A 15,528-nucleotide genomic window follows, 5' to 3' on the forward strand; every position below is an offset into this window, starting at 1 on the left:
GGTATTTAAAGCATGCTACTATTACTCTGTGACTACACTGTACTGTAGCATAGGAAGATTAAATTCATTCATTCACTAAAAAAAAAAAAAACTTGATTATTGATAGTAAGTTGTAGTCTGTTTTGCAATTAAATTTGGACTAAAACAAGTGTAGTTGCCTAAATACTAGATTTGAATACAGTCTTAAAGCCAAGCTCTCGAAGAAAAAAAAATGTTTGATATGTTGTATCCACTAATTTTTTTAAACTGGGGAAAAAAGGTGGAAACTCCCTTCCCCAAACCTACTACCACCTGTTTTTAAATGTTCAAAAATCTATATCTAATTAACCGTTGCTGAGTTTATCATCAAATATCCTCTTTGTGTCTTAGCAAAAATCAGTTGAAAAACATTTCAAAAATATGTATTCCAAAATTTTATGTCAAAAATTTATTTTTTTGATTTAAGGAGACTGGTAGAATTTATTAGGCCCAAATAATGGATCATAAGTGACAACAGTACAAATATGGATTTTTAATAACAAAGGACATTCATTGAGGAGTTCTTCCACAAGGCTGTTACTTGAAACAAAGTTAAACATAATGCAACTAAAACAAAAATACAAACCAAGATGGACGAAATATCATAGACAAGCTAGAAACCAAGAGAAGCAAAGATACCATAAAATAAACTACATACTTAAAAATTATCATAATTATGTTGTAATCACTTTTTAAAAAATTTTAAGAGTACTGTAGTACTACAGTATGTTTGTGGTCGCATTAATATTGGTCCACAAAACAAGTAGCTAACTGTGAATCTATAAACTGACTTTTATCACTACATATTATGTCGCTATATCTGTATAATGTTCTGGATTGAATAAAATATGATAAAATATGTTATCAGCTAAAAACCACATCTCATGGCCAATTTGGAAAAAAACCTGAATGTTCTAGGAATTATTCAAATAGCATTGACCTCTGTTATCTAATACTCTATAATCTTCTTTCTTTATTATCCAAAAGACAAAATTTATACAAATACAATGAAAATAAATAGGATATAACATATCCTTTAGATAAAAGGAGGTTGAAAAGAGGCAACGTCATGCTTATCGAAGCTCAACATCCTATGAAATCAAATTAATAAATAAATTTCGGTAAAAACATGCCATAGAGAAAAATCAAAATGGAAATCGAAGTAACATTCTTTTATTGTAGACTGACTTTTATCACTACATATTATGTTGCTATGTCCGTATAATGTTCTGGATTGAATTAAATATGATAAGATATGTTATCAGCTAAAAACCACTTCTCATGGCCAATTTGGAAAAAACCTGAATGTTCTAGGTATTATTCAAATAGCATTGACCTCTGTTATCTAATACTGTATAATCTTCATCTTTCTTCATTATCCAAAAGACAAAATTTAAACAAATACAATGAAAACAAATATGATATAACATATCCTTTAAATAAAAGGAGGTTGAAAAGAGGCAACGTCATGCCTATCGAAGCTCAACATCCTATGAAATCAAATTAATACATAATTAAAACAAACACTTCAATAATAGTATTACTGTATTACAATAGTAATAAGGTAAAAACATGCCATAGAGAAAAATCGAAACGGTAATCGAAGTAACAATCTTTTATTGTAGTAAAAATACTTATTGACTGACTTTTATCAGTACATATTATGTTGTTATGTCTGTATAATGTTCTGGATTGAATAAAATATGATAAAATATGTTATCAGCTAAAAACCACATCTCATGGCCAATTTGGAAAAAACCTGAATGTTCTAGAAATTATTCAAATAGCATTGACCTCTGTTAATCTAATACTGTATACATCTTCTTCTTTGTTTATTATCCAAAAGACAAAATTTAAACAAATACAATGAAAACAAATATGATATAACATATCCTTTAGATAAAAGGAGGTTGAAAAGATGTTTTGAAGGTCTTTCTGTGTTTAATTTTACGAATGTGTATTGGTATTTCATTCCATATTTTATATTAATGATACAGACAAGTTCAAATGATCACAGTTTGAAGAGGCATTTACTGTATCCCGCAATAAGCAGATAGTAGCTAAAGTGAAATGATCCTGATGATGTTTTAAGGACTTGAAGATGACGATAACAATGATAGGCAATAATAATGTGAATGTATATTGAGAAATCCCTTAGCTCTGTCCAGATTAGAGTATGCCCTATAAAAAATATTATTAGTTTATCACCCTATCTAGGCAGGAAAAGTGATGAGCAGGCAGGCTTTTTTTATGTTTTCTTTATATTTTGCTGAAACCAAATATCACCCCTAGGCTGTTGTGCACTGATATTCACAATAAAACATGATTGAGATCAGTGTCGGACAGTAGGATAAATTACAGGGTATGCTAGGCCTTGGCATATCTAGCATGCTTTCATTTTCTCTGCCTCACCAAAATTTTATTTTTTTATTTCCTAATAATGTTTTACAAAATGTATGAAAATCTGGCTAACTCGCATCAGTAAAATTCCTCTCTCGATTGTTCGTGGTTGGGAATAGTGAATAATGTCTACTGCTTCTTTGATTTGCTTTTAATGTGTCTACTTGGTAAAAGTCAGAAAGTAATACAGTACCTGTTTCTAATCAACCATCTTGGATTTGCCATCTCGGAGTATAAAAAAAAAGCCCTCATTCTCTTTTTTCTTTTCAATATTAGGACGAGAAACTCCATTTTTATTACTTGGCCTAATGCACAATGGATAACCACATCTAAAACCCAGAGGTGACGGAACTAGGGGGTGCTGTGTTATGGAGAGTAATGTGTGACCGGAAATGGTCTGCAGTCAGTTGGTTGTTACCATGCGCCAGTGATGTTGGAGTATATAGTACAGCAACTGTCTCTTATACACATCTAGACAATATGAAACTATTATGTAGGCCTAATGAATGAATAAAGTTTGGAGTTTGTCAGGTAGTGAAATGATTATTTCACATTTTAAGTGCTCCCTAAATTCATAAGTGTTAAAGCTAAATTACGGTGATTAATTTAATTAGCGAAGATATGGAGACAATTATTTCGAATCCCTCTTTACAAGAGGGGATGCAAATGCTTTGTGAAAATGAGTACGCGACGGTACTCATTTTCACAAAGAAATACACACAACTGGTTAGCTAACAATTATGTCAATGTTACATGAACACCTGGGAAGGAAGGTGCAATCATGTTGTTACCTACAGTAGCAAACGTCTGTACTGTATGGGGGAGGGGCTCCTGATGTACTGTGTAGCGGGGGACGATGAGGCATAAGACTATAGCCTAGGCCTAACTAAGACAGTGGAATTATATTTGATAGAAAGTACACTTTCGGAAGAAATAAATTAAAATAAGAAAACAAAAAAACTAAGAATAATTCATTTGCAGAGGTACCTTATTTAAGTATTATACAATGCTAACAATGCGGCTCTTGTAGCCCTGGCTTGGGCAAGGCATCCATGTGCAAAGCAGTGGTGTTTGTTTATCCATGAAAAAAGCACGCCGGGAAAGTTTGCCTTACCAGGAAAAGGTGACGTATCTAGCTAATGACGTATGCATGCTGACTAATGTGAGTGTGACGTCACCAAAAAATGAATATTTTCTATTATAACCAAAATCTTAATAACTACAAAGTTTCTGGGTGTAAATTCCCTTAATATGAATGAAGGGTTGCTCAATCTCCTTGCCATACAAATTACAGCTCCTACTGACGTCTCAGTTGAGAAATACGGGTAGCTGAAGTTTTTCTCGCAAATCTGACTACAAAACAATATCCAAATTTCACGTTCCAATTTTGACCCTGAGTTGTGCTTCGCACTCGCCGCTGAGGGCGGCGTTCCGGAAACCCTGGGTCTAGATAAGCCAAAAAGGCCAGCAGATGGCATATTCCATTGGGGTCTGTGGGTCTCGATGTAATGCACTTGGAGAGGTATCAAAAATTCATACTGTAGATTAGAACCCCAATGGGGACAATATATTTTGCTCAAACATAATAATTTCAGCATATGGTAATTGTACAGCAAAGCACTTAATGACTATGTTCTAGACAGGCAAAGGAATACAAATAAATAACAAATTACAAGTTTGCATTGGGAAAATCAGCAAATGAAAAGCTTAAAAGTCAAGAATATATTTAAAGTTAAAGCCCCATTCCCGGCAAAATTTCACTAAAAACTGACTTTTTTTTAAAAAATATGCATTTGCATTACTCAAATTATTATAAATCATGGAAAAATATTGGCATGAATTTTAGTTTTACACAAAAGAATAAAAAAAATGAGAAATACAGACTATTTCTCATAAAATATTACCATTTTCTCGACGAATTCATCGTTACTAGGCAAATGCAAAGGTTGTAGACCGCATCCACTGGAATACTCTCGCTTTTATGTATACTTTATACAGTCAATAAAGTGCGCCCTCTCTAAAGGAATTAGTTTTTGTACTTCGCATCTCACACAATGCAGTCGTTCGGTTAGGCTGAGATATGTTTGTTTAAGTGTCAAAATATCAGTCACAATCAGTTTTTTAACAAATTTGAAATAATTCCTATGAAATATTATATTTCACAAGTGTCAATACTAGCAAACGGAAAATATCATGTCGGCCGTTTTTATGTGTGATAACAGAACCTAAATCGAGGTAAGGCTAGGCCTAGCCTAGCAGCGTTGGATAGGCTAATGTTTTCGGCGCCAACGATATTTCTTCTCACGACCTAACGCAAAATCAAACATGAAAAATTAATCCGCATTTATTTTTTGTGTGGAACACAAAAAATAAAATTTCAGTCTTATTTTACATTTTTTTCATTCTTAGGAATGTCTAAATTCAGTTAAACTAGCAATTCCGTATTATATTTATAAATCTTTATAACACTATACAAAAATTAGATTTTTCTTAAAAACTGAAATTTTGCCGGGAATGGGGCTTTAATAATAAAATAACTGCGGTGTATGCAAGATTTTTTAGAACAGTGAGAACAGAGTTGGTGAACAACTAGGTGGAGCGCAAAGGTACACAATAGGGGTAGGTAGGGGCATGACATAGGAGTAGGGACATAGAAGCATTCTCTTTCCTTCATTAGAAAGTTTTTACAGTAAACTAAGGTGAAAAGTACAGTTATCCTATGCCTTACCAACTCCCCATTTTGAGCCCACCACCCAAATAAAGAGTGACAATACATGCAGGTTTACATGGTAAAAAGGAACCAAATCAGAGGTGGTGAAAATACAAAGGTGGAGAACAAAGGTGCACAACAGGGGTGAGGGCAAGATAGAGGAGCAGGGACAAAGGATGTATTTCATTTCCCTCTTATAATTGAAAGGTCGTATAGCAAAACCAAGGGAACAAGTAAGTTACCCCATGCAATTGCCAACTCCCCATTTTAAACCCACCACTGCAGTAAGAGTGACAGGTTTACAGTATGAAGTTTTAGTTCCAAATATGGTAAAAAATATTTGTTGAGAAACACTCAATAATTATGTCAAAAGCAAATACGTAACAAATAGCAGGATTTGTGACACTATAAATTAGGATAATGCAAAATTAGATCCACTACAGTATCTACACCAACAGAAACCCAAGATAAAACAGAAGTCAAATAGTACAGAAGGTACAGTATGTTATATTTTAGAGATTAAATCAACTTTGTGCACATATTAAACCATTTTACCTTCTTCACATTCAGATTGTTTGTTAGTATCCTTGGACTCTGATGGGAAAAATGATGAAACATGAAATTGATGAAAAATCAAATTTTCCTTTCCAACCTGTCATTTTTTCAGGTATTTATACAGTATTTATATCAGGGGTTCATAGGCAAAAATGAAGTATCTGATTAATTCACGAACTTCTTGTGTATTACAATTAAGTGTTTCACTTAAGTGCAAATGAACTGCACTTAAGTGCAAATGAACTGCACTTAAGTGCAAATCATTCCACTGAAGAGCAAATCATTCCACTTAATTGTAATTCAGATGTACAGTAAATGATAAAAGGGCTTTCCAAAATTTTGTAGTATAAGCAACAATATGTGGGCAACTACTTGCTATGTGCAGACCTAGGAAATATTGCACTGACGAATGTAAAACTTTCGGTAGAATGTTTAAGTGTATTAGCTTGCATAAAAAAAACAAGGTAAATCCAGAAAAGATGAAGCATCATAGTGCTTTTTTTATATAAATTTGGCCCGGTGCATCTTTAAAATTATGTAATAATAATATAAATGTGCTATATGTAATAATTATATTATAATGATTATAATTACCTATAAATAAATGGGCGTCAATATCTGGGTACTTCTGTATCAGAGGTTCCACAACCTTTATTGCAGGATCACCTTCGTCTTGTACACATACAAATAGTTCATACTAAAAGAAACAAAAAATTTATATAAACTCATTAGATAAGAATAATATCAACAATATACTGTAGAAAAAAAAAAATCACTTATAATACGCCTACTTCAACATACCACATTTTATTCAATATTTATTTATATATTAACTTCTTTATAGTGTGGAACTTGTTTAGTAGGATATTTTTGGAAAAACTTTCTGTAAATCTAGTCACTGCGCCAGCGACTGATATCGGGGGGGGGGGATATTGTAAAATTTTAGGCAGGGGTGGAGCAATATATTTTCCACAAGCAGACCGGCGACACAATTTAAGATTTATAGAGTTAAGGGAAAATTAGCACATTGCTAGTATTGTTCATTCACACTACCGGATATGGCCTGCATCAACTACGCTATCTACTGATATGATTGGGGAGGGTGTACAGTAGCATCACCACCGTGTGTAAATCAAAAATCACAACTAAATTGAAAGAATGTTTATTAATATGTCTCCCTCTAAATAAAAATCCCCTCCAATCAAAGACTAATTTTCTGTGGTCCCAAATTAATAATTTCTTTTACCTTTTAATATTGAGTTTGACAATGATCAGCCCATGATCAGACTAGCCTGAAGAGGTTACAGGCGGACGTGAAATACTGTAAGTTTTATAAACATGTCTACTATGACCCTCCATGAACTCAATGGTCTCGTAGAACACCATGAAGAATTTTTCTTTATTATTCTAATTAGAGACCAAAGATGCTTAAGACCATGGCAACCTCAAGTCCTAAATGTGATCTTTAATTGGAGGGAGACTTGTATTGTTTTTTTTTTATCAATTCATCTTGTCATACGAATACTCCCCTCACAGAAACTGATTTCCAAAACCTTCATTTTATTCAAATACTAATTTTAGATTTTTACATGATTTAAAGGGCGCAAATAAAAAGATATTTTGACTTGGACTAAAATAGAAGTTTATGACACCCTTTGATCCTGTGAAATAAAGACAAAAAGAACTTTATTTTCATAAACATGTTTAATATAACACAATCAATAAACAGGTATTTAGTTTATGCTAAACAATGAGAAATAGGCTCTCAGTGGGCGTGTGTGTCTATTTCTTTACATACTTTTTTTTTTGGCTATTGTACTTTCAAATCCTAAACCCATCCATGCTTTGTGTGTTGGTAAACCCACTTAAATAAATGTTGTTTACTTTTTTTAGTTCATTGTAGGACTGGTCTTATCTAGGCATGGCTTCATATTTTGTAGGTTTTGTTTGGAAGACCTCATTTCTATCTTTATCTAATGACGCATCCCATAATTTCATCAACCGGATTTACTCTGACAGCTTTGTGTGTTGGTAAACTCACTTGAATAAATGTTGTTTACTTTTTATAGTTCATTGTACAGTAGGACTGGTCTTATCTAGACATGGTTTCATATTTTGTAGGTTTACGTTTGGAAGACTTCATTTCCATCTTTATCTAATGACGCATCCCATAATTTCTCCAACCGGATTTACTCCCACAGCTTACAAGTGAGACGATAGCAAGCGAGTCCACAAAAAAAAAACACATACCAATGTGATATCGCACCATTGAACTCCATAGTCATTAGAATTGGTAATAGATGACAGTAAGAAATACATACAAGAATTATTGGTGTACACTATCTATTAGAAATAGGGAGGCTGATTGGGGAGGGGTAAAGAAGGTGGAGTAGGGAGCTCGATGAGTGAGGGCCGCTAGATCACAAAAATATAGTCATATGAGGTGATTTTTAACTACTTGAGTGTGATTTTTTTAGCTTCTGACATTTTCAATGGGGATAGGGGCACAAGCTTTTGGGTAGGAGGGGGGGGGGTGGATGGTATAGCACCTGTCTCTTATACACATCTAGATGTGTATAAGAGACAGAAAACCCAAGGGATTTTCCCTGTCTCTTATACACATCTAGATGTGTATAAGTGGATGGTATAGCACTATATTATACTTATGTGAGACAGATGTTGTTTCTTTCGATTTTGTAAGGTTATGAGCTGTAGTAATAAAACATTGTTGTGGCATGCAAATTTGTGATGGGCCCTGCATTTTATCTCATTCTTTGTGACAAAGAGTGGTGAGAATATTTATCATAAAATGGAGCTTGGATTACGGTACTGTACATCAAGGTACTTCCAGTGGCAGACCGTCAAGGCAAGCAAGGTATGCAGTGCATACCCTGACTAAAACCTAAAAAAATAAATAAATTTGTACAGTTTTTTCCATTTTATTTTAAGGCGTTTCTTAGCCACAAACTTCTATACAAGCCTTGATTTTTCGAGTACAGATTGCTACAGTTCATTGGAATAGTTTTGCAATTTTTGGCCTATTTTAGTACCTGGATAAGTCACACTCAGCTGTTTAGAATTTCTGCAAGGCTAGTTTTCAATTTCAGCCAATCGCTTTATTCAGCGAGTCAATGGAAGTAGGAGCACACACTATAATGCTTAAATTAACGCTATTGTGCCAACTGCGTGGTGGCATTTGAATAGCCAATTTAACACTGGAGTCGAAGCACTGCTACCAAGATTATGTGTGCATGTTCTTCTCACTGCATCTCTACAGTAGCCTAATTAGGACCTCCACTGGCGATTAGATAATTTGTATTGCCATACATTCTATTAACTCAATGATTAAAGTTAAAACACATTTGCATACATATGACCGATATAGGAGAAACTTGTATTATTAAATTGAAATTTGTCAAACTTACAGGAATAGGAATTCTTTTGAAGAAGAACTACACCAAGTAAGTATAAAAAAGAACATACGTTTGTATTTTGACTATTAAACGCAGTTTTTTGATTATAGGCTAACAAATTTTCTATTTAGCAGGCCCATCATTGGTCGTATCTACTGTAGATAGGAGTCTTGAAATGGAAGGGGAGTTGATTTGGGGGTGGGAAGGCAAATTAAGAAAGGTAAAGTGGGGGGCTCGAATATTAGGTGAGGGGTGCAAACTCACAAAATAAGGTGATTTGAGATGCATTTTTTAACTACATGAGCATGATTTTGGGAGTGGGGCGACTGGAGGAGGGCGAGTATTTTTTTGGGGGGGGAACGTCCGCTGTGCACCCCCCCGCACACACTAGACACCCTATAGCCTAGTATACCCTTCAATTTACCCTACAGTTCACCAATCGGTACTTCAGACATTAGCAGATAAATCACATAATAAACATAATCCAAAAGGCAATATGCTGCAATATATAGTACAGTCAATAGTGTATCAGACTATACATTAACATAATAATAAATTCCTCTTTCTGATTGTGCATAAACAGTAATACCTACTGTATAGCCTCTTTAAGTTAACTGAACATAGTATAAAATAAAAGATGGCCTGTAAAAATGTTTGAAAAAGAAACACTACCGTCCTACTACTAGTTTACAGTGAAATCATAGGCTTAGCAGCGAGCAGTCCGGCAGTCTTTTACAATTATTTACGGCGGCCATTTTTACCGGGATGGCTTGGACAGCTTGGCCTAATCAGCTCGGCCTAGCCTAATTGGGCCTGGTCTACCTTTAGCAAATTCTTTATAATCTTCAAATCTATTGAATGTTACATTAAAGTAAAGCCAAATATAAATTACTTTTGATAAAAACAACATTTATTGATTGAATGTATTTGTTTTCGTACCAATATTCGGTGGGGATTCCCAAAGATGGGCGTGGCCCAGCCATCAACTGAGTGCCACGCCCACTGGCTTCCATTTTGGATGGCCTATTTCATTTTTCTGGCTAAACCCCTGAGTGAAATATACAATATTTAGTATCAAACATCATCAGTAGAGCTGATAAATGGCAAACTATTTCCACCTTCAATAATTTTAACTCGTCAAAAATGATAAATTAATATTTGGTTTCACCTTCTTATATTCCCATATAATTGTATTTTGCATTTTATAATTGAATTAATTAGTTTATTGCATACTTTCTCAAAATATAACAAGAATTACTTGTTAAGACGACTATAAATTCAATTGAATGGTCTGTAAGCAAAAATTACAAAATGTTTTTATTGTCAGTCCCAAGTTGTAGTTTTAATGTAGGGAGAGGAGGGGGAGGTTTGAATCCCCTACCTTTTCTTGACCAGTTTACTAACTGGATAATGTTAAATCATAACTTTGTTTTTTAAAGAAATTCTTCTGAGTTAAACTTGGCCTATAGGAAATTCCCCTTCCCATGACGAACCTGTAAAAGAGATGAGATCATGAATAGTTTTCAGAATACTGTATTCTGTTGTTGTGATATCAAAAACACTGTTTATAAAACCTACTATATTATTAAGTTACGCTAATAACATCCCATAAAAGAAAATATTACCATTGTCATATTTATTATATCACTGTTAATTAAACTTCATCATGTACATTGTACCACACACAGACAACGTACTGTAGATGAACTCTGCAAGTATAATAGATGGAAATAGTTTTGCCAACATGCCATAACCATAACATTTGTATAAATAACATTTGATTGGTGTAACAAGTCATTGGAAGTTCACTTTACAGGGAAGAGGAAAAGAAAGAAAGGAACTTTTTTGGAGGGTATCTGTAATCTTTTAATGGCAAGCGATGATAGCAAAGCCGAAATATTGGGTAGTTGCTAATACTACAAATTCAAGTGAGGAAGGTGTGGCTTCTTTTGATGATGTCATATAAAATTGACGATTAAAGCCTACAGTAAAATGTGATTTTCTTTTTTTTTATAGGCCTACGTGTGATATTTTACGATATAGACTAATAGTAATATAGATAGTGCTGCTACGCCTGTAATTTATTAAAAGACATGGGCCTGGTATAGTTTAGTTATCCGAGAAAAGAGCCATTATAATCAGTATTTTTTTTAATAAATAGAACAAATTGAGGCTGAGGTAAAATTTCAAATGCCATTTTTATTATTAACAAAAATAGAAAAACCAACAAAATATTTTTATGGTTTATCTGTACAGTAGGTGTGATTGTGTAATACCAGAACAATAATAATTTTATATATTTTAACAGTATGTAAAATCAGAAAATTTGAGCCTAAAATTGGCAAAAAAATAAGAACAAAAAAGCCTGGGCAAAAGGTGTAGCAAACATTTGTATTAATGATAAGAATGATAACGATGATGATGATGATGATGATGATGATGATGATGATGATGATGATGATGATGAAAAAATCAAGAAGCAGACATGAAACATGACCACGAGCGGATCCAGGATTTGAAAGAGGGGGGGGGGTCAAAATGTTTCCAAAAAACCCTGAAAAAGAAAGGGGGTTTTTGTTAATTCCTAGATGGCCGGAAATGAGCTTTCCTGACTTCTGAGGAGTCTTTTATGACCTTTAAGTTCTTCAAAACCCAAGGGATTTTCCCACTTGTAAATGGTCAGGTAATTTTATCTCATTCTATAGGCCTATACATAGAGAAAAAAAAATCGAAGCCACAGGAAAGATATTATCATATTCCAATATTTGAGTAGTTTGATATGTAGTCTTAAGTGGATTGATTTCATAAAGGCCCATGGCCCTATAGGTCTATTCCAGAGGACATAATTTTGGAAAAGCAACTCACTTTGCATAATAACTTAATAATTTAACTGTATTTTATTTTGCCGTGTACAGGTATTTCATACTACGGCTCTCATAACACGCAAGTTATGAAGGAATGATGACCGATCACTGCTTCAAATTATTTGTGACCCTAACAATCCACACCTCCCTCGCTTGAAGTCATATGTTATTTAGCAACAACCGACATATTGATACTGTATTTTACTGTAAAGCATTAAAAGTTACAGAATAAACACGTTTTTAACCTACATATATTATGATGCACTGACCCCTACGAAACTGTATATATTCACTGTGCTGGTGAAAATAGGATTCAGGCCAAATTAAACTAATTGTTAGTTTCAAGACTGGAATTTGAAATTATATTTTGGTGATGGTATTTTACTGTTCATTGTATCTACAGTAACAGCAAACATGCTTGTACTTAATAAAAAATGTTTTTTTTGTGTTTTTTTTTTTATAAAATTGAAATGAAATTTGTAAAGTATTTTGACATTTACGTTAACCACCTCTTTTTAGGCTTTGACAAAAATCTTTCAAATCATGATTTTCCATGAAAAAAAAAAGAGCCAAAAAAAAATTTTTCATGACCTCCAAGATTTTGCAAGGGCGGGAGCGTGAATCTAGCAATTAACTGTATTTGGCATTAGGATGTATTCTGGTGAAAACAGGATTTGATTTCAAGGGTGCTGAAATGCTAGAGTATTGTACAGTAGCTATTTAAGCCAAGGATACAAAAAAATTAGGATGAATTATTTGTGATTCAGTACAGTACAGTACTTCACATGTTTGTCACATGGAAATGGGTTGAATTGGAGGTCAAAGGGTGATTAATCAGACATTTTCTAACCTAGTTAATCAATCTCTTCCCTTTCCTATCAATGATGAATGGTAGTGCTTTAAATTAAGCCCTATTAAGACCATCATATTTTGTTTTTACAAAAGCATGTGACATGCCCAAATATGGTCATGATGACATCATATTACCATATAAGGCACATCATGACTATACAATAGATTTTTGGTCAAAGAAAGTCTGAAATCAGAACAAAGGCTTTAAGATGTTATCAATCATGTCACCACAATTCCTAATCACATTTAAACAAGCCACAGGGTTACCAAGACTATTTCTATTAATAAAACATTAGGAATTCCAATTTTACAGTATACTGAGTGTCAAATGCCAAAATCATATCAATAATAATTAAAAAATAAAAATAAAATTACAGGGTAAATTTTATATACAGTATTAGGTTCAATTAAACTTAGTGCTTAAAAAATGAATTAAAACCACATTTCTGAGAAAAAAAAGTCATAGAAATCATTTTTTCCATCAGTGTGTCACTCTTCAGTCGGTAGAGGGAAACTTAATAGTAGGCCTACTGAGATGGAAGGCATTATTTGAAGTCTGAATCCCGATATGATTTATGTTGCTTTGTTGCTTTAAAATAAAGTACTATTCTAAAATATGAAACTTGTTTACACACACTGTTTTTGATTAAAAAAAAAAAAAAAACTTCAATACGTGTATATAGTACAGTACTATAGACTTACTATACTCCAGACAAATATCTATATATCCCCACCCCCCCCCCCCCCCCCCCTCTGACAGGCGCTTGCACCCCTGGAATCATCCTGAATGCTTTTTGCCATGAGCTTGAATGCACTTTGACTGTCTACTCTACCTCTGCTTTATTGCTTATCTTACAGATTAATTTTCCTTTACCTCTCCATGACCTCAAAATTAAACATCTTTACTCCAAGAAGTATTTTATTTTTTTATCTACAGAATGGCCTTTTGATTAATTTCTTTTAGCCAATCAGAAGGAACCTAATTAAACAATGTCTGGCCGAGCAAGTTCAATAACCAGATTGGAATATTAATTTGCTAGTGTGGCACGACCACTGTCTGGTCCGCATCAGTCTACTGCAGTGTCAGACAAAGACATTCATGACATTCTCGAACCTTGAATAAATTTTTTTTTTTTTTTTTTTTTTTTTCTGAGAATTTTTAATGATAATAATTTCTAATTGACTCTTACTATTGGCATTGTGGTGTAATCCAAAACCCTTGGGTGGTGGGACAGAAAGTTAAACATGTCGCCTATTGAGATCTAGTTCTTTAACAAGCTTTTATGAAAATTGGTGATACTTTACACAATATGAGACCTAAATTGAAAGCCGAGTTTTGCAGTCAATGTTCTGCAATAGACTATAAAGCATTGAATATTGAAAGGGTTTCAAAAATTAATCCTTTAAATTATAATTTAATTTCAATGAGTGGAGGCTAACATTTTGTTGAAGTGAATTATGAGCAAATAATTTAAAGGTCAATAAAAAAAATAATCATTTTATTTTTAGATTATTTAACATACAGTACTGTACTCTCCAAATGTAACATGACATTATCAAACTGAAAATAACAAAAACCTACTAGTGATAGACTAGGAAAAAAATCAAAAAAGAGGCCTAGAAATCAAGTAAGGGGGAGTGGAATGTGTAGAAGCAGTCAACATAGCCAGATATCCTAATTAATCCGTCCTGGTCACCCTAAGCCCTGTTGACACTTGTTTTTTCACCTGGTATACAAATGGCGGCCATTTTGAAAAAATGGCCGCCAAATTTATCTAAAATGTGCATATAATTGGAACTAAATAAGCTACAAATATGATGTTGGTGTCTAAAATCATAATTTCTATACAGGCAACAAACTAGACATATACAAACTACTGTCACTCATGCCAGAATGGAACATAATTTAAAAATAAGTGTTTATTTGTTTTAAAATATCCGCAAAATATACTTAAAATGTGTATAAAATAAGAATACTACACACTACTACCTAAAACATTACTACCAAGCCTTAAGTAACGCATGTGCTTTCTGGGCGAAGTCCGAGTCCAAATGGGCCCTGGAGAGGGTTAGATACTTTTACTTACAGTAACACTGATACTCAGCACTCTCCTACAACGCCTTAACAATACGTAACATTTTCTATAATTTCCGAAAAAACCAAATAGACCAAAATCCCACAAACACAATATTTGGCAGATTTATTAGAAGGGGTTCTTAAAACTATGCCCCTGGATGCCCCACTATGGAGGTTTGACCAGTTATGTAATGCCTGTGTTTTCTAGGGAAACGCTTACTTCCTCATGTCCAAATGAGTCCCTGAAAGGCGATGGGCCCCTACTTACTACTACCGAGCAATCTAATAATACAACCGCTTTTGACAAAATATTTTCTTTTAATTTTTAAAAAAATGTATGAGCCCCGGACGGCTACATAACTACCCACCTTAAAGTCCGCCTCCGACTTTAAACATGTCAGTAAATAAAGAATAAAATACATGGTTATCCATCATAGTAGGCCTATTATTAAATATTATACACAGCATGTTGAAATTGATTAAAATAATGTATACATTAAAGGCCTACTAATAATTTAGATATTCGGATGATAAACGTCTGCAACATCATCAAATGTGACTTTATAATATTGGCCTATATCGCTGTAAATATGTATTATGTTGTTCAGGTGTAATGACAATAAATGATCAGTGTATAAG

At 33.6% G+C, this 15,528-nt stretch overlaps 1 protein-coding gene across 3 annotated transcripts in view; it reads right to left on the bottom strand.

The window, feature by feature from the left end:
• Nucleotides 1–15,528, bottom strand: part of LOC117120215 (ceramide glucosyltransferase-like) — a 62,108-nt gene that overhangs the window by 19,644 nt on the left and 26,936 nt on the right. For 2 of the 3 annotated variants that reach the window (XM_033265228.1, XM_033265227.1), the window contains exons 4-5: nucleotides 6,278–6,380; nucleotides 5,684–5,722 (exon numbers count right to left, since the gene is read on the bottom strand). In XM_033265228.1, coding sequence (XP_033121119.1) covers nucleotides 5,684–5,722; nucleotides 6,278–6,380 — 142 coding nt within the window. The remainder of the gene's footprint in view (nucleotides 1–5,683; nucleotides 5,723–6,277; nucleotides 6,381–15,528) is intronic. The other variant, XM_033265229.1, reaches the window with a different exon arrangement.

Source organism: Anneissia japonica, unplaced genomic scaffold, assembly GCF_011630105.1.
Source record: "Anneissia japonica isolate Jap-2015-1 unplaced genomic scaffold, ASM1163010v1 scaffold3798_len331662_cov138, whole genome shotgun sequence".
Classification (NCBI taxonomy): domain Eukaryota; kingdom Metazoa; phylum Echinodermata; class Crinoidea; order Comatulida; family Comatulidae; genus Anneissia; species Anneissia japonica.